At 41.3% G+C, this 25,058-nt stretch overlaps 1 protein-coding gene across 2 annotated transcripts in view; it reads right to left on the reverse strand.

The window, feature by feature from the left end:
• Positions 1–3,180: 3,180 nt before the first annotated feature.
• DCP1B (decapping mRNA 1B) overlaps positions 3,181–25,058 on the reverse strand; it is a 59,683-nt gene continuing 37,805 nt past the window's right edge. Inside the window, exons 6-12 of one of the 2 annotated variants that reach the window (XR_014023953.1) lie at positions 20,543–20,671; positions 17,710–18,615; positions 15,276–15,524; positions 12,255–12,441; positions 8,162–8,323; positions 7,561–7,681; positions 3,181–3,290 (exon numbers count right to left, since the gene is read on the reverse strand). Coding sequence is in view for 1 of the 2 variants with exons in the window: in XM_081309260.1 (XP_081165386.1) it covers positions 12,361–12,441; positions 15,276–15,524; positions 17,710–18,615; positions 20,543–20,671 (1,365 nt within the window). In the remaining variant the exon portion in view is untranslated. Of the gene's footprint in view, positions 3,291–7,560; positions 7,682–8,161; positions 8,324–12,249; positions 12,442–15,275; positions 15,525–17,709; positions 18,616–20,542; positions 20,672–25,058 lie in introns of those variants that run through there. The other variant, XM_081309260.1, reaches the window with a different exon arrangement.

Below are 25,058 nucleotides of genomic sequence, written 5' to 3' on the forward strand. Positions count from 1 at the left end.
CTACTGCCACCTTGGGCCCAAGACTTTGAGGACACCCATATAAACTATAGCAGCCCATTACCAAGAGCAGCCCACCCTGGTCTGCTCAGTGTCACGATGGGATCCAAGACAGTGACAAACCTAAACAAGACAAAGTTCTTGAGTTGGATCATTCAGGGCCAAAGCTTCCCATGTCGGTGACAACCTGGCACTTAAGCCAGACTACACCTGTGTCCGTCCACATGTTTTTCAGTTGGTACACCACCTTGTCAAGCCCAGTTTGGAGGAAACTCACACATAGCAAACTTTGAGTAAGGTTTAGGTTCTCCTGCTAAGAAACCATCACCCTGGTTCATGGGCCATAATCCTGGTGTCTCATTGGAAACATTTTTGTGTGACACCAGTGACAGTTGCTGGTGGGACAACCATTGGATCAAGAAGAACCCCCACTTTAAAGAATTTCAGTAACAATATTGTTTTGAGTTGAATTCTTATGTCCTTCCCAAATTCCTATGTTGAAGCCTTAACCTCCAGTACCCCAGCCTGTGACCTTGTTTGGAAATGGGTTATTACACGTTATTAGCTAAGCAGAGCAGGCCCCTAATCCAACAAGACTGGTGTTCTTACAGAAAGGGAAACTTGAACACAGAGGGAGAGCAACATGTGGTGATGAAGGTGGAGATCAAAAGTGAAGCTTTGTCAGGCCAAGGAACCCCCAAAATTGCCAGCAAACCACCAACAGCTGGGAGAGAGAACTGGAACAAATTCTTCCTCATTGGCCTCATTGGACCCAACCCTGCTGACACCCTGGATTTCCGGCCTATAGAACTATGAGGTGTTGTTTAAGGCCTCCTGCCAGGGGCACTTTGTTAACAGCCCTAGGAAATGGAGGCTGTGGTCTGATGCAGATCCTGAACTACCTTCCTCTTTGGTCCCAGTCCTCTCTTAGGAGTCCCTCTTCACTCTAATAAGAGAAAAAAGGATTTCTTCTCTGCAGCATGGAAATAACTTCCAGTGAACATTCAGAACATTTGAGATTGTTTTTAGAGGTGGAGAGGAGTGCATGGGGTGAGGGTCATGTGAGGTGTCATGAAGAGGTCCTGCAGAGCAAGCACTGGGCACTGCTGGTGAAAGCCAAACCTCAGGGGATCAGGCTCAGAGATGCTCAGGATGGAGTTGGCAGAGGTTGGTGGTGGAGGATGTGGGAACAGCTGGGGAGTGTGTGTTTGTGTGTTGTTAGTACATGCATACGCAGGTGCATGTGTGAGTACATGCATGTGTTTATGTGTGCAAATGTGCCTGAGTTTGTGTGTGCATGTATGTGTTTGTGCTCTAAATAGATTGAGAAATTAAAGAACAAATCAGTGGAGGCACCCAGCAGGAGTAACTGGTCCTTTAATGAATCCCCCCAAACTCCTCCTTCTTTCCCTCCTGGGCTTGCTATGAACCTTCCTTAATTAATGCCTGCAGAAGGCTTTCAGATGCTAGAAGCAGCAGCAGCAGCAGCAGCTTTATAAATAAACACAGACTTCTAAAGGTTGACTAATGCCTTCACCCCTTAGGAGGGAGCTGTGCTGTGTTGGGGGCAGGGGCCTCCCAGTCAAAGGAGGCAAAGGCAGTGGCAGCACCAAGGTTTGGGGCCCAGTTCCACCATTAAATAGTTGCTTCTCCTTGGGAAGGTTACACCCCTCCCTGGGCTTGGTGAGCTGCAAGTGTTGGACTGTGACCTCACCAGATCCTTTCTCATGCTCACATTTTATATAGTGCTTTTGGCCAAGGCCACAGAGTTGTGTCAAGCTGAGTACAAAAGGGTATTCAAGAGAAGCAAGCAGGGGCCATGTGGCTGCTCCTTGCCAGATGGGCTTCCCTGGCCTGGAACCACCCACACAGTGACCTGTTTATGGAAGACCAGTACTAGGCTCTCTCAGGGAGGCTTAGGAAGGGTCCCTAACTAAAATCTGGGTGATGGCAGCCACAGAGGGACTGCAAAGTCATTCTCCTATGCTATGAGTGAGGCACCCTGCCCTGGCCCTGGAGGGGCCTGTCTCCTGGTGATGGAGACAAAGAAGGTCGTGACCATTTTCTACTTGAGGCTGATGGCCACCTTTGACAGTGGCCTCCCCTGATCTTACATCCTAACTCAAAAGGAAAGACCCCAAAAGATAAAGGGGGCTGAATGTTGAGATGGAAAATAACCACATCTGGTTCATCCTTTCATTTGCAGAGGAAGCTGTGGCTTTGAGTGTTCATATGATGGGGGTTTTGTCACATGCAGCAATGACAGAGGTTAACCCAGAATGCAGGCTCCTGCCTCTAGGGTAGCTACTTGTCTGCGGCCTGATTTCTTTTAGGTGTTTATTCTAAGCTGGTGCATTAATTGGACAGCTGAACAAAGGGGATCCCTGGGGTGGGATGTTTGGCTAGCCATCTACAGTGATATATATGGTGACCATTTGGCCCATTTTCCAATGACAGTCTAAGTTTATGCCTATTGTCTGGTGGAATTATTAATAGTTCACATTCAGAAGTATCCTATTTAGGATGAATTATGTGGTCATCCCACTGATAAACAATAGGATGACACCAAATAAGAAAGAGGACTGAAATCCCCAGCATCTTTGACTTATAGAACAGAAAAGAGGTACAAAATCCCTCCAAAGTTGTTCTGCAGTTTTCAGCTTAAGTTGTGTAATGGAAAATCATTCTGTATTTTCCTCCATTAGGTGGGTGTGATGGCAAGTATTTGAGCTGGAGAATATTCCCCAAGATCTTCAAATCAGGGCCACCCCCACTGGACCAGTAGCTGTCTAAGGTAAATGCCAAGTAGTTCCCAATTCCAGGGTCACTGAGTCTGAAGTCATAATGAGACTTTATTTTTTAAATTTTTTTTTAGTTGTAGATAGACACAATACCTTTACTTTATTTGTTTATGTGGTGCTGAGGATAGAACCCAGTGCTAGGCAAGCTCTAGCTCACACGTGCTAGGCAAGCGCTCTACCACTGAACTACAACCCCAGCCTTGAGACTTTATTTTTATTATCAAGTTCTACCACCTTTTTCTATAAATAGAGGAACTGACATCCAGAGAGAGGAGAATGGGGAGGAGGGGAGATCACATAACAGATCATTGGGTCTTGCTCTTTCTTCTGTAGGAGACTGACTCCAAGTGTCTGGCTGTTTACATGCAGAAGTGTCTGGCTGTTTACATGCAGAAAGGCAGGGGAGAAGAGGGGAGCAATCCCTGGCTCTCAGTACTTCCGCTCCCTGTCCTGTGTCCCTCCAGTTAGCCAGGAGAACACCTGCAGATCCCCCTGCAAAGGAGAACAGAATATGAGATCTGGAGCAGGTGGAGGGGTTGAGGGCTCTTGGGGTAACTATCTGGAAAACATGGGCAGACACACAGCCCCACCCACCCAAGGAGACAGAGAGAGTCTAGGAGAGGTTTTGCTGAGAGCCACAGGCCATCGGGGAGCTGTGGGACCCTTAGTTGACGCCTTGTGTTCAGTGTTGGATCAGACAGTGTAATGTTGTACCTGGGCCCGTGGGACCCAGACCCCCTCATTCCTGTGATGGACCCTGTCCTGTTATCATCAGCTGCAGGTGAGGATTTGGGTTTTGGGAAGTACTTGCTGTAGGTTCTTCTTTTCTAAGTCTATGTGAGCCTGCAACCTTGGCCATTCTGCCTCTTGTTTCCCCGCCCAGGGTGTAGCACAGGTCAGTAGAAGCAAACTCTACAGGCACTGAGTGAAATGGTGAAATTAAGAAATCGACTTCTGGCTGGGTGTGGTGGTGCATGCTTGTAATCCCAGCAACTCAGGGGCTGAGGCAGGAGGATTACAAGTTTGAGGCCAGGCTTGGCAACTTAGTAAGGCCCCAAGCAACGTAGAGAGAAGGGCTGGGAATGTAGCTCAGTGGTAAAGCATCCCTGGGTTCAATTCCCAGTGAAAGAAAGAAAGAAAGAAAGAAAGAAAGAGAGAGAGAGAGAGAGAGAGAGAGAGAGAGAGAGAGAAGAAAGTAGACTTTTTTTGAATTTCAGATCACTCAGCTATAAAATGAGAGAAATAAAATATGCCTTGCAGGGTTTTAGTAAGGGACAAAGGAAAGAATAAAGTCTGATAATAGGGTGTCTGTACAAATGCTTGATAGGTATATCTGTTATAATTATTGTTATTGCTGCTATTATTATTATTATTATTATTATTATTATTATTATTATTATTACTCTAGTCTGTATGTTCTTATTTAATCTTATCATCATGAACCTAGTCAACCAGGCAAAAAACATGGTGGTCACCCTTGACTTTTCCCTTACCATGCACAGATGATTCATAATGAAATCTTACCGATTTTGATTACTAAACCTTTTTAAAAATCTGGACCTTTTTTTGTTTGGTTTGGTTTGGTTTTGTAATCACCCTTGGATCAGGCCATCATCAGTTCCTTCCTGACCATGGGCCCAGACCCCAGTGGTGTCTCTGTTGCTGTTATAGCTTGGATCTTGACTATCTCCCAAAGGCCCTCTGTTGAGGTGTGGTTTCCAGCCTGCACACAAATGGGAGGTGGTGGAACCTTTAAGAGGTGGGCCCAATAGAAGAAAGTTAGGACACTGGAGGTATGCCCTTAAAGGGGACACGGGGATCCCAGCCCCTTCCTGTTCCTCTCTTTGCTTCCTGGATGCCGTGAGGTGAAGAGTTTCTTCTGCCACATGCTCCCACCATGATGCACTGCCTTACCACAGGCCTAGAGACAAAGAGCCAACTGACTATGGACTGAAACCTCTGAAATCATGAACCAATGGGAACCTTTCCATGATAAGTTGATTTTCATCAGGTGTTTTGTGGTGATGACAGAAAGCCAACAAAACTGCCCACCCTCTCTTATATTCCCCCCCTTTACTGAGCTGCCAGAGACCTATAAAAAAAAAAAAAGAAGAAGAACTGACTATATCCCTTTGATTAAATCCATTAATGACTCCCCTGTGACTACCAGGTCTAGATTATGCTTTTTCCAGCCACATCTCCACCAGTCTCTTAATTCCAGCACAATGAATGGCTTATATTCTGGTCTAATTTCCATACAATTTCTCCCCACCTATTCCACACACACCAAGGCTCACTGTTTCTTGTCTTTCTATCTTTGCTTATGCTATTTTTCCCCCCTTGAAACATGCCTCCCCCATTTTGTCATAGATTCTCAGTCATCACTCCATTTTGGAAGACTTCTCTGGGCCCTGTAATATCCTATGCCTATCAATTATCACCCTATAATGTTGTCTTATGATCAATCTACCTCCAAGCTAGACTGTGAGATTCTAGGGGCAGGGACCAGTTCTTATTCATGTTGGTGGCTCCAGTGCCATCCATGTCCCACGTACACAGGGCTTAATGCATGTTTACTCAATCAATGAATGAAGTGACTCCAAACTTAGCATGTGGTAAAGAGCTTGGGGAAAGGTAACTCATTTCCAATGAATGGAAAATATAGACACACTTTTTGGACATATGAAATTGAACAAAGCATGCTTCTCTGACATCTTCAGAATGAAGGATGGCAAAGAGGGTTGGGAAAAGCACTGAGGAGGATAAAAAGCTTCCAGGAACCCAAAGCTAGGGGTAGCTCCCTCTCGGCTCACATTACTGAGTTTGACCTAGGTAAGACCCCAGCATCTGACAGGATATGGACATTGGCACAGATGGCACATTTTGCTGCAGAGTCCCTCATCCTTCTGGGGGTTCATTCTTGATGGAATGTCTGTCGTCACAGTTTCTTAGCCTCTGGAAATACAGGGGGAACTACTGTTTCCACAGTGCATAATCAAACTTAAGGAACTCATGACCCTGGAAAAGCGGCATGAGCAGAAAACATGGAAGCATCAAAAGTTATTCCAGACAAAATGTGACAGAGCAATAAAGAAAAGCTGGAGCCAGGTATGGTGGCACACACCTGCAATCCCAGTGACTTGAGAGGCTGAGGCAGGAGGATCACTAGTTTAAAGTGCCTTAGAGAGGCCCTGAACAACTTAGCAAGACCCTGTCTCAAAATTTAAAAATAATATTTTAGTCGGGTTTTTTTTTTCACTGCTATGAATAAATAATCTGACTGGAACAACTGTAAGGGGGAAAAGTTTATTTGAGGGCTCACAGTTTCAGATGTCTTCTTTTGAAGGCCAGTTCCATTCCTTGGGGCTTGAGGTGAGGCTGAACATCATGGCCAGAGAGTGTGGCAAAGGGAAGCAGCTCACATCAGGAAGCAGAGCGGGAGACTCCACTCTCCAGATATAAATATATACACCAAAGCCATGCCCAATTCCCACTCTACCACCTTAGTTAATCCTATCTGCATTGTCTCACATGTGAGCTTTAGGGGGACACCATATCTAAAACATAACAAATAATAATAATAAAAGGGTTGCGGATGTGGCTTACTGGTTTAGTGCCCCTGGGTTCAATCCCCGGTACCTCATCATCATCATCATCATCAAAAGAAAGAGAAAAAGAAAAGCTGGTTACAGCTACTCTTTGAGGCTGAGTACTGCACATTCCACTGGACAGCTGTCCATAGAGAAACACCACTGGGAGCATGTCTGGTTCTGAGCCAAGTGACAATTTCTAAGCTCCTATGAAAAACACTACAGAGAAAAAAATTCCTTTGATTCATGGTAGAGAAAGAGACAGGAGAGGGTGGGATTAGAATCCAGATCTTTGTAACTAAGGGACAGTGTTCTTTGTACTTCTGCACATGGGATAAGGAGCTCATGGCAGCCTACATCCTGGGACTGCTGTCTGGGTCTTCTGAGCCCTTAAATGATGTAGGTACTAGATGTGTTGTAAACAGACAAGCCTACTACTACCTGTCAGACAGCTGGTGGGAAGTGGGAGTGAATCTCTGGGAGGAGTTAAGTTTGGACAGGTCTGGCAGCTTCCATCTTGAGACCCACTGAGAATGTCTAGATTGCGGTTGGTCGGCATCTCTAAAGCACCCATTTCAGAGCCAGCCCACCTCAGTGGGATGTTCTACCTTGACTTTTCTCCAGGTACTTGGTGCCTTTCATCAGTCTGAAAGTCCTCAGACTTCCAGGGAGATTTATAAGTTTGGGCTCACAACTCTAGGGTCTCCCACACTTTCTTTTGTCTGTTTTGAACATCTTCTGCTTCCTATTGTGTCCTCAGTTAACCTTTCATGGTTTGGATTTCTTGCATTTCCCTTCTTCAGCAATTCTGGGGGCTTGGTCCAAGCTGTGGATTGCTGGCTCAGAGCCTCTGAGCTTTCTGCAGCACCCAGCCCCTGGAGAATATTAGCTACCAACAGTTATCTGCTTTTCACGCCCCTCTGATGTTTTAAGACTGCAGTCTGCACACGCAGCTTTTATTTGTGCACTTTTCTCAAAGCTCTTAGCTGTTGGGAGGCATTACTCATATTTCAATTTGGTGAAAATCTATCTGGATACCCAAGTTTGAGTTAAATATACCAAGGATTTGTATCTGCCTCCCTCACTCCCCTAATTGTAAGAGGGAGTAGGGAGCATAGCATTTGGAATCTGAAAATCAAGTATTCAGCAAAACACTGGGGAGGGAGGCTCACCAATATGTGCAGCCAGCCAACTTGACATGACGAAGCGTTGCTACAACCTGCTGGCTGCAAATGATAAATTTAACCTTAAAGATGACTTGACGTTCCAAAGCTGGGAAGCAAGCTGATTTCTCTGAAAAGACAGAAAGAGGCAATATCTGGGTAGAGCAGGTATTGTTTGCAAAAAGGATTCCTCCCTCTAAGAAGGAGTGAGCAGCCACTTTGTCTACAGGGTCTGGAGAACTAATTCCTAAAACTCTCTCCTATACCTCCACCCCGTCTGTCCCACCCCTACAAACAAAGAACTGTCATTATAATTCTGAGCTCTTCACCTTCTCCGCATCTGCACTGACATATGGTTGAACCCAAGCAAAGACTGGTGGTCAGAGCACTCTTTTATTTTTTTAAAGTCTATTTTTACACACACACACACACACACACCACATTTCTTTTTCTTTTTAATCTCTGTTATTATTTTTTTATGTGGTGCTGAGGATTGAACTCAGTGCCTCACACATGCAAGACAAGCACTCAACCACTGAGCCACAACCCCATCCCAGAGCACTCATTTTTGATGTGACACCCAAACCCCCTTCCTCAGTATCACACTCACCAGGGAAATAGGATTTCATGGGTAGGAACTGTTGGTTTTCTCTTTAACACCCAAGAGAATGGAAGAGAGCTGGTGTATTCAATAGCTGGGATTTCTTTAGGGGGATTTCTTTCTTCTCTGATTTGCATCTTTATCATTCAAGAGAAGAAAGCAGAATCCTGTCTGGTATGTGAGATGAAAAGAAAAAGGATATGAAGTTTGAAGAAACCAGATGCCAACAATCTGTGCCTTCATGGGGGATCCTTTGGTCTGGTAATATTTTATCCTAGGCCTACCTTTTGAAAGATCTGGAAGAAGCCAGTTGTAGGTGGTTTTATACCAATAGGCTGGGTATATACACCAGAAAGTTCTTGCAGATGCTAACAAAGGTTTCTCACACTGAAATTATTACCATGGTTGGCCTGCTAAATGCAGAGACTAAGCAGTGTCAGTGTGTCTTCAGAAAAATGTTGAGGTCCTACCAATCTTATTGAATAACATTGCCTTCTTTGGCTTTGCAAGTAAACCACTGCTTGGTAGAGTTTAGATCTTAAGTGTCCCCAAAGGCCCATGTGCTAAAGGCTGGGTCCCCAGCCTGTGGTGCTTTTGGGAGCTGGTGGAACCTTTAGGAGGTGGGGCCTAGTGGAAGGAAGTTAGGTCATGGGGGTGTGCCCTTGAAGGGATAGTGGGACACCAGCCTCTTTCTGTCTCTTTCTTTACTTTCTACCACCACGAGGTGAGCAGCTTTGCTCCACCATGTGTTCCCACCACTGTGTACTATGATGCAATAGGGCTAAGTGATTATGGATTGAGACCTCCCAAACCAAGAGCCAAAATAAACATTTCCTCCTTTAGGGTGATTTATCTCAGGTATTTTGTTACAGCAATAGAAACTTAACTGAGCTTTACCCATAAATGCATGGGCAGTAACCAGCAATCCTATCTTGGGTTATGCTGACAACTTTGTCTTAAAAGAGCTCATGACATTTCCTTTGTTGGGAAGGGACAAGTGTTACTGTTTTCTTTTTATTGATGAAGGGGAAAAGACAGTGTGTTAATTAGCTTTCTGTTGCTGTGACAAAATACCTGAGGAAAACAGCTTAAAAGGTTTTGGCTATGGTTTCAGAGATTTCAGTCCATGGTTGATTGACTCCAATTGTTTCTGGGCCTGTGGGAAGGCAAAACATCATGCCAGAAGGGCATGGTGGAGCAAAGCTGCTCAACTCATGATAGCTGGGAAGCAGAGAGAGAGAGTATACAAGATAAACCCTTCTGGGGCATGCCCCCAGTGACCCACTTCCTCCTACTAGGCCTCAACTTCCTAAAGTTTCTACCATCTCCCAGTAGTCTCTTTAATTATGAACCCTCAATGGATTAACCAGCTAATGAGATCAGGGCACTCATGAGCTAATCACTTCCCCAAAGCCCTGTCTCTGAACACTGTTGCAGCTGGGACCAAGTTTTCAACACATGAGCCTTTGGGAAACATTCCAGATCCAAACTGTAACAATGATATAGCAAAGTGGCCCCGGATATATAAGTGCCAACATCATACTGAACACTCAGGTCATGGTAGATGTTAAAGTGCCTCCTGCAGGGGGAGCCCACAGCTCCAGAGTGCCTGGTATGGAGGACCTGTTTGACATACATTGCTCCTATTTAGTCCTACAGACCCTGTGAGGGTCTTATGTTTCATAAACAAGAAACAACATCTCAGGATGTCCACTTGTCCAGGAACTGAAGGCAGACCTGGGACTCCAAGGTTAAGTGCTCTGACCTCTACTCCAGACAGCTTGACTTCTGCAACTCCAGGGTGGACATCACTACCTGAAACTGAGTTAGGTTACAACTGATGCTTGGGAGCCAGAGACACCTAGGAGTGGCATCCAGGAGGGTCTCTGAATTTGGGATGGGAGTGGGAAGAGGAAAAGTTAATTTAGATATGAAATCTAACTTTGGGTGCCTCAGATAACCCTTTTGATCTATTTTCTTGAACTCTCTAGAGAAAGCTCTTTGTACAAAGACACTCTCATCTGCTTTGTGGTATAGAAGAAATAAGCATTCCATCCCCAAATGCCCTTTAAAAGGGTGACTTAGTCTTTGGTCTAGATGAATTGGGGCTGTCACTTTTAAAGTGATTCATTCCAGTCAAGGATGGAGAACGTATTATTTTTCAAAACAGACCACTGTGGTGTTGACCTAAAAAGGCCCAAATGAAGCCTGCATGTGTCTGAGCACTCTGGGCTTGGGCTCATTCCTCTCTCACATCAGCACATGGGCGCTGTTTCACAAGAGATGCTGCAACTGCTATTTCTTTTTATTTTATTCAGTGCCGAAGTAGAAGGAATATTTCATGAAATTAGCCATTCACCACTGCAAATATATTAGGAAATCTTGAGAATGAAATTAATCTCTTTCTACCTAGAGAAGTTATTTTAAACATGTCATTGCCATCAAAAAGAATTTTTTAAAATTTTTATTACTTTTATTTTTATTTCATTAACTTATTTTTCTGGTGTTGGGGATGGAACCCAGAACCTCATGCATGCTAAGCAGGCACTCTACCATTGAGCTACATACTCAGTCCTCAAACAAATTATTTTTAAAGATTGGCCAGCAGGTAAGCATATCATTGATTTTGTTCCAATTTCAGTAGATATGTTGCCAAAGCAACACTGTTAGCATTGATTTTGGGATAACTGATCAATATATGCCTCTATCCTTGTCTTAATCTCCTATGAGAATATGATATAAATGCAATTATTAATTTCAAGTATTTGAAGAGAGCTTCACATGGATTTATCACTATGTCAGACAATGTAAGAGACATCAAAGAAACAAAGAACCCATCTCTTCCTGATGCTGGAAGGTAACACAGTAGACTCCTCAAAGCACAGTGTGGAACAAGGGTTCAGTAAAAGTCAACTCCTTCTCCACCCACCTTTTCTCCTTAGAAGAAAAGTTCTCTCATGCAGGAGAGTGGGGGAGGTGTTGTTCTAATAGAACTTTTGCCTAATGTTTGGCAGAACAAAGGTCTAAAGCTTCAAGTTCAAATAGGTATCAGAACCTGCAAGGAAACCTATTTTCTTCCTAGGCCTCTATTTATGATCTACAAAATGAGAATAAAACCTGTCTGCTGAGCAGTAATCTAAAGATCTTTTATGATCCAAGAATAAAAAGGACTATAGAAATGCAAAGCTTTATTTATTGCTAATACTCAGCAGGGAATAATTCCCATGTGGACCCTATTGGGCCTGAACAGCTTGGCAAGGGCTCTTCTGCCTCCTTCCAAGATTAAGCTCCTTGTCTCTGTGAACACAGAAATCAATCTGCTGCAGAGCTTGAAGAATCCTTATCATTATGCCCCTGTACATTTACCACCTATTCTCCAAAGCTAAGAAAGGCTTTGCAATCTTCCCTCAGCATTTTTTTTTTTTTTTTTTTTTTTTGCTAAAAATGATAGAATGTTTCTTTGGAAGCACAGGCAGGCATATCCTGCTGCTTGGGCCCCAAAGAAACAACATGAGCTGGGTTAAATGAAGTGTTGCTGGGAATCTGGGCCATTTGTTGTCTCCTAGAACAGCCATCCTCTAGAAACTAGCTATAAATACCTTCAGAAATAATTTCCCTTTAAAGTCCTGGGTAACACATGCTAACTAGATTTCTGCAAATGAAAGGGTGACTTTGGTAAAAGAAAACAATCATTACTTCCAAAGGCTCATGAACAGCTTTTTAGGTTAACTTGTGGGAGGATACTGCCACCTGGTGGTCAGCAGGTGCTTCAGCAAAAAGAGCTCAACACTAGGAAATGGCGCTCTGAATAACTAGACCTGTTAATAACAAAAAAAAAAAAAAAAAAAAAAAAAAAAAAAAAAAAAAAACAGCCCAGAGAACAGCCCTTCCCAAACAGAGCCAGATTCTTAAAATGGCCCCATGAATGTAAGAAAAAAGAAAAGGCTTGGCATTTTCTGTGTGACCTGAGCGAAGACATTTTCTACCCACTCAATTCTTAGTTCCACGTATACTGAAGGATGTGATTCTTAAAAAAACAAAACAAAGCAAAACGAAAACACACTTAACTATACAAAAACATTTTACTTCATATTACACGTACTTTTTTAAAAAGGCAGAAACATTTTAGTTTATACCACTTCACACAAAAGAACCTTGTGCTGGAATTCTAGAAGGACCTTGGAAATCAGTTTTAAAATGATTTGCTTTCACATAGTCTTTTTCAGGGCTGCCTGTGTCATGGTGAAGAGATAGGCTTCATAGATTATATTTAAGAAGTTGTCGTCATTCTGAAAAACAAAATCAAAAGGCACAGCAAATGTAATTGGGTGGCAGAAACCAAGGCTACCTATCTTGGAGCAGAACTGGCATCAGATACTAAGATGCTCACCTCTGCTTGTTCACTTGAACATCGGGCAGGGTTTAACAGTAAGTGAGGCCGTCAAATGAAGCTGAAGGCAAGGCGGGGATGGGGCTGCTGGGTTTCAACTCAGTGTCTGAGGTAGCAAGTGCTCTTGGGCAACAGAGCCACATGGCATCATGGAACAAGGTTTACTCATGAAAAGCCAGAGTCTGCTGCATGAAAAGACGCATTTCAGCCAGACTGGTAGCATTTGCCTGTAATCTCAACTACTCAAGAGGCTGAGGCAGGAAAACAGCAAATTCAAAGGCTCGCCTGGGCTAATGAGACCCTGTCTCATTTTTTTTTCCTTAAAGAACTGGAAGTATAGCTAGTGGTAAGTGCTTGCCTAGCATGTTGAGGTCCTGGGTTCACTACCCAGTAAACCTCCCCAGAACCCCCACCCACAAAAAAAAAAAAAAAACAGGTCTCCAATGGATGGGTTGAAAGGAAATGATTTAGGTTACTTAGCCACATCCCCAGCCCTTTTTATTTTTTATTTTGAGACAAGGTCTCACCAAGTGCTTAGGGCGTTGCTAAGTTGCTGAGGCTGGCTTTGAACGTAGGATCCTCCTGCCTTAGCCTCCCGAGTCGCTGGGATTACTGGTGTGTACCACCACTCCCAGCTGCAGATAGTCCTTAAAGGTTCTCCAAGTTGCCCACAATATGTATGCTTTGTTTGGGGGCAATAATTAGCATGTTATCTGCAATATGCTTCATTGGTCTCTTACCAAAGCCAAAATAAATCTTCCCATGAGTGGTGGAAAGTTTCTGGCCTTGGCAAGTGGGCAGCAGTTAGACTGATAAGTCTCTGGATTCTTTTGCCAGGCTACAGGGTGAGAGAGAACCACAGGTCTAATTACTGGTTTTCTTGATTTTTAATGCTAGAAACATCTCCCTCCTACTCAAACCCTTTAAAGCTTTAGCGACTCACACACATTTCATATCTTCCCTCTACCCCCTGCTCCCACCACACACATAGACAGCATTATTCTCACGAAATGAAGGCAGTAATGTTATTCCTGTTTTTCCTTTAAAAATAAAGTCCTATGTATGAGATTGTGTCCTAACAAATGAGACTAAAACCACAATGCCTGAGTGACTTCTAGCGGTGCATCAGGAAGGCGATATCTAGAACACAGAAAGAAGTGAAATAGGCCTGGGGTTGTGGCTCAATGGTAGCGCGCTTGTCTAGCATGTATGAGGCACTGGATTCAATTCTCAGCACTGCATATAAGTAAATGGATAAAATAAAGGTCCATCAACATCTAAAACATTAAAAAAAGAAAGAAAGAAAGAAGTAATACATATGTGAAGTGTAGAAGGAACAGGAACAGAATTTCTAAGTAGCAATGTATAGAGTCTTGGGACAATGTGATATAATGAAATGAGCCAGAAAAGTACAGATCTTTAAAATTCAAACTTAAATTTATTTTTCTTTATTGTTCACAGTAAAGAAGTTTATTCTCTCTAAACTCTCATGAACTTGTCATGGATAGTTTAAAAACATGGAAAATATTCTTATTCTGATATTTATGAATTAGCAAGCCTCAATCATTTGTTATTGATCTTATTTTATATCAGTTTGCTATTAGGTTTTTGCACTCAGATGCTGATTTCTAGCCCCATTCTTTTCATTCTTTCTAAAATGTGTTCTTTTTAAAAAAATGCCTTTTACTAATAAGAGACTCTTGTCTCTTTAAGTAGAATGAGACAACTGCAAAAGCCCTAGCCTACTCTTTTGAAAAGACATCTGGTGCTTAAACAAAGTACCACAAACATTTTTCTTAAAGAACATTCAACACAAAGATACCTAAGTACATTAAAGACATAAATTGAGATGTCTGAAGACTGTCTGGATGAAAGCAAACCCCCCTTTTCAAGTCCTATCCTTTACTCTGTGTGTGCTTTGCTAGGTAGGGCACTAAATGCTCTTCTAGAGACTGGTCCCTTACAACACTTGTGTTATTAACATGCCCATGACATAACACAGGGGCATGGGGCTCTAGGAGACAGATAAGGTAGAATCCCAGTTCTGCTTATTTACTGTCTATGTGACCTCAGGCCAGTCACTTACCTCAATTTCCTTGTTTGTAAAAATGGGACAAATAATAAGGTTTTGTATAGGATTAAATGAATTTAAATATGTAAACAGTGCCCAGCACAAAGCTCTATATGAGTTTCAACTATTATTCTTATTGTTGTTATTTCATAGAGACAAGTGAGACAAGGAGTCCCATCATATCACCCTGTCCTAATTAGCAGGTCTCAAAGCCATTTATAAAATGTGCCTGAAGCAGTCACAGCCAGTACTTGCTTCCCTGCCTGTTCCCTACATGTCTGATAGTCTGCTGGACTCAAGACTACGATTTCCAAGATGGGCCTTACGTCTGTTTCCCACAGTGAACTCTCTGGGCACCCTGCAGTGCCCAGAGTCCCCTCAGTGTTGGCCTTCTTTTCTGACAGGTGACAGCTTGGAGGCTTTAAGTCAATTCTCCAAGTCACAAATCCCTTGAAGGGTACAGACATCCAATGCCACAATTAGTATTCTAAACATTGTCCAGCTGGCTGAGTTCAGAAGCCACTGGGGTGCACGCTGAGTTGTTACAGGCTCCCTTCTTGTTCTTGGGAGGACTAAATAGGCATCCGCTTATATCTCATGGCCACAACCAATAGGTCCACAGGTTGGGTAAGGAGGGAAGGGAGATGACAGGGCCCTCTTACCTGAACCAGATATAGCAGTGCTTCTTGGAGCTGCAGCCTGGTGAGTGGGCTGCCGGCTACCACAGAGGGCTCCGGGTTCTGCAGGGGCAGGAGGAGGCTGGTGGGGGTAGCAGGCGATTCTTGGCCTCCCAGGAGCAAGAGCCCATTATCCCTCTCCCTTGGTGGGGTGCCGGAGGCTTTTGTGAACACCATGGGGGACATGAGCAGAGAAGGAGCCACTGTAGCAGGAGTGCGCTGAGGTGAGATGACCTGCTCACAACAAAGACATACACACAGGCAGGATTAAGGGGGAGCCCACCAAAACTCAAGATGCAGAGGCCCCTTGTGTACAATGGTGGATATCAGTGAATCTCAGTATTAATTGTTCACAGCTCCACCAGGTGGGAAAAACTTATGAGATAATTGATGTCTGCTCAATTCTTTAAGTGTTTTCCTTTGGCATCACTAAGCAGCTCTGGAACAGTCACTCTGCCAGCTGTTGTATTCCCACTGCATATAAAGCTTGGCTTTGGGATAATATGCATTTAGGAATGCTGGTCTTCCTCAAGGATGCTGTCCATTGCCCCAACCTAAAAATCCAAGCAACCATGCGAGTTGCTGCATGTATTTATTTGGGGGCACTTCTCCCGCTCCTCTGCTGCCTCACTCATTTGTTACAAGGAGGGACCATGATTTGTGGGGTTTACTCCCTCGGGTCCCTTCCTGATAGGACCCGCCTGCTTGTGGAGTGTTTTCTGTTTCTCCAGGCTGATGTGCTGGGAGCACTGCTGGTGACCTGTCTGGGTAAGTGTGTCTAACTTATTTGGCTATAGACCTAAAACCAAGTTCCACGTTTCCCAATGGCTTTTCCAGTTATGCAAGTGACATTCTGATCCCTGTCTAACTCCTACAGTTATCATGTGTTTTTAACTCAGGTAAGAAAAAGGGATGTTATTTTTCAGCTTCCGAATACCCTCAAAGAGGTCATGAGAAGAGGTAGAGAAGCCAGCGATATAGAAATTGCTGTAATTTTATAATCATTCCCTTGGCATCTTTTTTTAGCAGAAACTGGCCTAGAGGAAGATGGGCTGTTTGTTTCTTTTAACTTGTCCCTATTTGATATTTTGAGGAGAGGTGCTGAGAACTGATGCTCCCCAGGGGAGGAGTCACAGCATTAGGAAGAGCACAGCGTGGGCTGCCAGAATGTACACTTTCCTTACTTGGCTCTTGACATTTGTGAGTACTGAAGAGAGAATTATATATGCAGAAATCTAAATCAGACTATTAATCCCACTTTTCTAATTCTAAGTCATCAAAGAGAAAAAAAAAGACATTTTAAAAGGGGGACAATATCATGCTGAAATGAGGGTGAAGGTGAGTTATAAACGTCATTCTACAGTTAGAAGGCACTCAGATTTGGGATTTTAATTTAAAAAAAGGGAAAAAATCTGGACACAGTATTTCATGTACACAGAGTTATGGCACACAGCCAACATCTTTGTTTTCAAAAAAGCAAAAGCTTTCTGAGGAACTGTTTTAAGTTACATTACACAACATGTCAAAAAGACCAGTGGTAATATGTGTAATAAGTAGGGGGAACTTTTGATTTAAAAGTTTTTTTTAAACCACTATATTTTCAGTGATTTTGTGGTCATCCAAAGGGAACATTATCCCAAGCCAGATCTCCAGATATCACCATAGGCAGATGAACCAGCAGCTTCTGGTTTTCTCACAATTCCCAGTTATTGATGGGTATACAGAACCATCTCCCCAGAAGGTTAGAATATTTCTAAAAATTCTAAGATTCTCCGCTCTGTGGCAGTTTGTGTATGGAGAGCAGAGGTAGGTGGCACACTTAACCCTTCCCTGATCTTCATTAAGCTATGATGATTTAGAGGTGGATAAAATAGGTTGTTACTTTTATGAGGTGTTTTCTGCTTACTTAAGGAACTACATGACTGTGGGCTCTATAGGGGATAGGGAGTTGATTCTCTCCTGTTGTAGAGCACAATGCCCAACATGTAGGAAGTGCTCAAAATAATTTACTAAATCGATGAACAAGCGATAACTGTAGAGAGAAAAACAAGAAGTCAGATGTTTGATATTTCAGAGTGATTTTAAACCAGGCCATTTTAAGTTTCCATAGGTAAAGATAGGTTCTTTTCTATGTCTGTGCTGGTCTTTAGACCTTATAGCTTTATGAGGATTTGACTTTACAAATAAACAAATGCTAAAGTGTGGGGGTTGGGGGAGCTTCCACACTGCTAAGCAAAGGAAAGTTTCTCCTTCCAGGCAGAGAGGTAAGGCCAACAAGATGCATAGGGGTGGCTTTAAACAGAAATGTGTATGATACCTGGCTCCTACGGCAGGAGCAGATTGCAAATTTCACTGCATCATAGTGATAAGATATCTGGTGGCAGGGGGTGGTGGTGGTGGGGTGGCAGTCGATACTTACCTGCAAAAGAGGAGCCTGCTTCTCTGTGCTGGATGTCCTGTTGATCCATGGCTCCAAGGGTTTGCCTGTCCTAGAGCTCTGGGTCACCACAGGGAACTTGGCTGCCAAGGCTGGACGGTGAGAGGTCTGTAGCTGCTGCTCCTGTTGTACAACCTGGAGCTTTCTCAGTAACTCCTGGGGGGAGATCACCCCAGGGCTGCTCGTCTGACTGTCAGAGACAGGGAGCATTTGTCTTGGCAGGGTGGACTGTCCCTTTCCATGAGCCTGATGTCCTAGCATCTGAGGTGGAAGGGAGCCATTGAAATACACCAATTGTGGCTGGGCCAGATCCTTGGCTGGAGTCACAGGAGTGGCAGCAGAGAAGGTTCTGCTGCTGTTGGGGGCAGCTGGGCTCACAGGGCCTGGTGTACTAAGGTCATACTTGTTCGCTGCCCCTGGGGTACTCTGGAGCTTCTCTAACAGGTTCTGCGTTTTGGAAGTGCTGTGCCCAGCATGTGAAGTCCTGATGTTATGGGGAGACCCTGGCTGGAGAGGTCCAGGAATAATTTCCCTGGCAGAATAAGAGCTTCCATTCTCACAGGGCCGCTGTTCAGGCAGCTCTGACAGTGGGTGCAGGTCCGTGTTTCTGATCATGAGTTTTTGAATGGCTGGACAAAGCTGCTTCTCCATCAGAGGTGACTGCCTTCTGGGCTCCTCATAGGACAGGGAGCGTACAACTCCCTGCTTAACTGGAAATTTCTCTTGCTGCTGCTGCTGCTGCTGCTGTTGCTGCTGCTGCTGCTGCTGCTGCTGCTGCTGTTGTTGCTGGGGAGTGTGGGGGAGTGCTACAGTTTCTGGACAGATAGCTTTGTCCTGCTTCCCAAACAGAGCTGTCAAGGATAAGTGTTGGGGTTCAGGGTCTAAGGTCTGGAAAAAATAAAGATATCTGAAAATGGGTTCACACACAATTTGGTTATGGAAGAGGGATACAAAACATAACTTACCTAACTGATGATTTATTCTATTTAAAAGGATCAATTAGAGAAAATGAAAAAATTATAAACTTGAAAATTTTGAGACTTTCTTTTTAATGTCAAATACTTTCATACCCTCTTACCCCTAAGATAGTCATTATATTTTCATGTCTGCTGATTGATAAAGTAGACATGTGATCCTCGAGGGGCCTGGGGTTCATAGATTGGAAACTACTATGGGACAAAATTACATATACTAACAGATAAACACTCTCTACCACAGGAAGTCCACCTAAGCCTGTAGAGTACAAAGGTATTGAGAATACACAGAATAGGAGGAGTTTAGGTTCCCGATAGCTTTTCACAGAATTACAGAAATCTAGAGCTGGAAAGAAACATAAGTCATTTACTACAACTTGATCTTTTCAACTATATGCCAGTGGCTTTTTAAAGAACAGTTATCAGATACGCACACTGTGTCTTGGCCAGCCAGCTAGAGAGCTCCTCTTTTCCTCTCTGGATCGACTCTACCTCTTTCAGCCACCTTCTGCACTGTCGCATTAAGAAAACATGAGCTCCATTCTAAAGTCAATATATTCTGGTTTCTCTATTAAAATATAATAAAAATTTCTATGGAAAGCAATAAAAAGAAAGCTAAAAGAAATGAGAAAAGACTTCTTAGTCTTCATCTTTGGCTCCCTGTTCATTTTCAGAATTTTGGTTTAAACTAATTCCTTGAAGAAAAACCTTTAATCAGGAATAACCATAATTAAATGACAGACACTATATTTGCAATAAATGAGGCTTTCAGATTAGCAAGTTTTGTTATTGCTGTACTATTCTGAAATATATATGTATATATATATACTCTTACACACACATATATATAATACATAAACATACACTGACAAAAAATCTGCTATTTTTTACGTTTTAAATTGCATATAAAGCTGCCACATTTATGTTTTAAATTGCAAATACAGTGACAAGTTATCAGGTCTACAGGGGATTTTTATTTTAAAATTTTTTATTGGTGCATTGTAATTATATATAATGTTGGGATTCATTATTCCATATTCATACATGCACATAACTCTATCATCTCACTCCTTTTTCATTTCCTCCCTTTTCCCTCCCCTCCTCCCTCTACAGGAGGTTTTTTCATCACTCCTTTAAACACTGAGCTCATCAAGAACAAATACCCCATTCTCTTCACATAGTTCCTACCTAGCCCTATGCTTGGCATAAGGAAGTGCTCAGAAATATTAACTTCACTGCTGGGCATGGTGGTGCACGCCTGTATTCCTAGCGGCTTGGGAGGCTGAGGCAGGAGGATTGCAAGTTCAAAGCCAGCCTCAGCAAAAAAGCGAGGCTGTAAGCAACTTGGTGAGACCCTGTCTCTAAATAAAATATAAAAATAGGGCTGGGGATATGGCTCAGTGGCCGAGCACCCCGAGTTCAATCCCTCATACCCCCTCCAAAAAAGAAATATTAAATTCAGTTTTGCAGCTTTGGTGGTTGTTCTTTCAGTGACCTTGAAAACCACCTACCCCAGAAAGAATATAGAACCAGTGGGAAATGTTTCTGCTGCCTCAGACAATGTTATTGGTCATCTGATGATGGTTTTTAAAACTAGCATCTTCTAAGGCGTTCAAGTCCACAAGACATGAGCACAGAAGGTGGTAAATACACAAAGTAAAAACTTTAACCTCTGTCTAGGAAAAATAAATCATTAATAATAAAAAACTTTAACTTGGAATTTTTCCTAGATTGACCTTCAGCATTCTTCAATGGCACCAGGCCCTCCGCTGATATACTCTGGGTAAAAGTTCTTTAAGAATTTCACAGAGAGGCTGAAATTAAAAAAGCAGAGAACTTACCTGGTTGGGCTGAGGTATGAGCTGCTGCTGGTTGTCACTGGGTTTTACTGGGATTGGTTTGATGAGATTAGGGTTATCATAGATGGCAGATGAACTCGTTATCTGTTTTGGCTCAGAACAGGTTTTACACTGAAATGGAAAAAACAAACATCTCAATCTTTGGTGTAAAAGATTGCCTTAGTGTTTTTGTTGTTGTTGTTGTTGTTTTGTTTTTTTAAAAAAAACACCTTCTGTTTCTTATCTAATTGGTAGATGATTTTTTTTTCCCTTTTGGTTAGGTCTCATGCACAAGGGATAATTTCTTAAATTTCTTGGTTTGAGCTATATTTGGGTATAAATCAAATTTTAACTTTAATTTTTCTTAGTTGTACAATTCAGTGCCCTAAACTATTGCCAACAACATCAGCCTGAGGGTCTAGAGTTCTCAAATACTTGTATAATTGAAAGGTAATCTACTTGTTTAAGTAATAGTCTTAAAAGATATGCTCTAATGCTTTTCAATGATAAATAGTTACAGAAACTATTCTTTAAATAACATGTCTGGAATAGAATAGAGGTTTTTCCCTCCATTTGTGGGAGAGTTACTGAATATATTACATCAATGCAACTAAACCAAGAATAAGAGCTGACTCAAACCACTGATTTAAAAATTACTAATATCATCTTTATTTAATAAATGGCTTCTTGCATAAACACAATAATTCAAATCTGAGTGTTCTGAGCCACTCACTACAAATTAGATTTTCAAAGAGAAAGAGACAAGAGACAAGCCTTATCATTTCAAATGCTGACTCATTAACATCCATTAATCTAACCAACCATGCAATTGCTAACACAGTGGGATTCATAACAAAAGGAGAACAACATGATGTTGGTGTCTACTTTGCTAAAGCATCAAATAAAACACTATAAAAACACTACCTTCTGTACTATAGATTCTCTACAGCATCATTAGTTTCAACTGTATAATCCAGGCCTCAGGCTACAAGACATTTCACACTGTACCTGACATAGAATGAGCTATAAACACAATCTTATCCCTCAGGAACCCAAGGTTCCCATTGTGTTTTCCAGTTATTGGGGTACATTTTTAAATTCAAGGATATAGGAACATGGGATATATTACTACTGAGTGTACTTAAGATTTATAAGGTTAACCATACAACATTCTATTTTCTTTCAAGAATTCTGTCAATCATTTGGGTGTGTGACCCTAGTATTAAATGGGATGTGAAATCACTTTATGAGTCATAAAAGTGTTATTTCTTATTCTTAGGTGAATGATGATGGTGATGGCCAGCTGGCCTAACTATTCTACGACATGGATAACCAACAAGGCAAGACAAGAATATTACTGAGATATAGTCACTTAAAAGATTTTCGTGTGAAATACCTTTCATTTTTGCTTTCTATTTGCAATAAAGTAGATATTTACTTTCACTAATTTTCTATGAACTAAATTTCAAGCAAAGAAAACATATTTTTCCCACCTTCCCCATGCTGATATCCAGATGGGCCAAGAGGCTGTTTGCCTCTCTTTATGCTCCTAGGTAGCTTTTTCCACTTACTGTGTCTCTAGAAACTATCTTCTATGTTACTACAACTGTCTACTTCTCTGAGAGGCATTGCTTTATTAAAATTGCTCCCTATCAAATTGCTCAGAATTAAACATTATTCACCTCAGTACTTTGTAGCTAATTTTCCAGTTGTTTAATTTTCTAGGCTTCCTTTAATCCAAATAACTTTAAAATACTTGGGAAAAAACACAGCTTTTGAAAACATATGTAATGGATTCTTCATGGAGAACCTGAAGCATTTCTTTAAAACCTAAAAAGCTACGTCCCATTTTATCAATCACACATACACAAATATATGTGTCTGGGCCAAGAGATATGTCTGAAAAAAAATAAAATAAAAGTGCCAAAAGCAGACATTTTGGGTTATGGATTATAGGTGCTTTCTCTTTTATTAACTAAAAATTTAAAAGTTGATACATAACAATTGTGCATACCTATGAGGTACAATGTAATGCTTCTATACAATATATATTGTTTAATGATCAAATCAGGTTTATGAGTACATCTATTCCTCATAGATTTACCATTTCCTTGTGTCAAGAACATACAAAAACCTCCCTTCTAGCTATTTTAAAATGTTCATTATTGTTCACTACAGTCACCTCACTGTATCATAGGACCCTAGAACTGATTTCTCTGAACTGTAACACCGTACCCATTGACCAATCTCTTCCCATCCTCAACCTCCCTCTCCTCCTCAGTCTCTGATAACCACTATTATATTTTCTGAGGTTACCTTTAGATTCCAAATGAGTGAGATCATGTAGTATTTGTTTTTCTGTGTCTGGCTTATTTCACTTAATGTAATATCTTTCAGATCCATCCATAAAAGGATGTCATCTAAATTTATGGCTGAATAGTATTCCATTATGTATATGTATCTTTTCCTTTTATTTTTCACATTTTAGAATTTCCTCATTGAACATCAAAAGAGACAATTAAATAAATCACAATTCTATCTAAAAATGAGGGACTCTTGTTTTAAGTCAACAAATACAGTCCACTACTAAATATCCAGAACCTCACTGTACAACCCGCACATCACTGCTGAAGCTGGTTCTTTTTCTTATTGAACTTTTTAAAGGTTATTTTACTATTTGCTTGAATTTCAACTACAAGTTAAATAAAGAAGAGGTAAAGGGAGATGGCACACAAATTAATATTGTCTTAAGCAGATTCATAGAAAGTTGTTTCTAAAGAAGCATAAAATATTAGCAAAAATTAAATGTTTATATTGTTTTATTAGCTTTCTGTAAAAAGTTGTGTCACTAGGCCTTACTTTACCAATATCATATACCTAAATATAGCTCAAAACTTTTCTTCTTTTACTTCTTGGGATTTTCATGAGGAATTCTACAGAGACTTAAGTTTAAAACTTAAAACTGCAAAAATACTAGACAAAAATATATGGAAAAAGGTTTACGACATCAGTCTGGGCAATCATTTATTTATTTATTTATTTATTTGGCTATGACCCCAAAGGACAGGCAACAAAACCAAAAATAGACAAATGGGATTATATAAAATTATAAAGCTTCTGTACAGCAATGAAACAACAGAGTAAAGACATAACCTATGGAATGGAAGGAAATATTCTGCAAACTATACATGTGCTAAGGGCCTAATACACAAAATATGTTAGGAACTCAAACAACTCAAAAGTAAGAAAACATAACCTGATTTAAAAAATGGGCAAAGGACCCGAAGGAACATTTTTTTAAAAAAAGATATACAAATGGCCAACAAGCATATTTAAAAAATGCTCAGGTTGGGGTGTAGCTCAGTGGTAAAACTTTGCCCAGCATAGGTGGAAATGCAAATCAAAACCACAGTATCACCTTACTCCAGTTAAAATGGCTGTTATAAAAAAGACAAAACATAACAAGTGTTGGTAAAGATGTGAAGAAAAGGGAACCCTTACATTATTGGTTGGAATGTAAATTAGTACAACCATTATGGAAAACAATATGGAGGTTCCTCAAAAAATTAAATATAGAACTACCATAAGATCCAGCTATCCCACTTCTGGGTATATATCCAGAGAATACGAAATCAATATGTGAAAGAGATAACTTCACTCCCAAGTTCATCGCAGCATTATTCATAATACCAAGATATGGAATCAACCTAAGTGTCCATCAACAGACAAATAGAGAAAATGTGGTATATATTCATAATGAGATATTATTCAGCCTTTTAAAGAAAGGATATCCTGTCATTTGTGAAAACACGAATGAATCCTGAGGTCATATGTCAAAGAAAATCAACCAGGCACAGAGAGACAAAGGCCACATGATCTCACTTTTATGTGGAATTTAAAAAAAAATGAAACTCACAGAAGCAGAGAGTAGAATGGTGGCTATCAGAGGCTGATGGTGGGGGGACTGGGGAGATGTTGGTTAAAGGATACAAAATCAGAAAGGAGGAAATAAACTTAAGACATCTAGTGTGTATCATGGTGACTATAATTAAAAACAATATATTGCATACTTGAAAGTTGCTAAAAGAGTAGATTTTAAGTGTTCACAAAAAATATTACATATATGGGGTAATGCATATTAATTAAGCTTGATTAACCACTCCATAATGTATACATGTATAAAATCACGAGATACACAATAATATATGTAATTTTATTTTTCAAATAATAAAAAATAATTTTAAAAATAAAACTGACCAAAAAATTCTAGAATTGAAAAGGATCTCAGAAGTCTTAGTTTAACAGTTACCTAGAAAAGTGAAATTCTTTTATAACATTCCCAATAGGTAATCTTTCCATCTCTTCTTAGACACTTCCAATAATGGGGACTCACTTCTCCACAAGAATTCTGAAGAAAATCTTATTTTCTTTCTCTCTTTACTCTCTTTCCATTTCCCCCCTTTCTTTATACCTCAGAACCACTTTACTTACGATCTTATTTTCCTGAAATGCTGTGTGT

The sequence above is a fragment of the Spermophilus citellus genome (genome assembly GCF_964194105.1).
Source record: "Spermophilus citellus genome assembly, chromosome: 10".
NCBI lineage: Eukaryota > Metazoa > Chordata > Mammalia > Rodentia > Sciuridae > Spermophilus > Spermophilus citellus.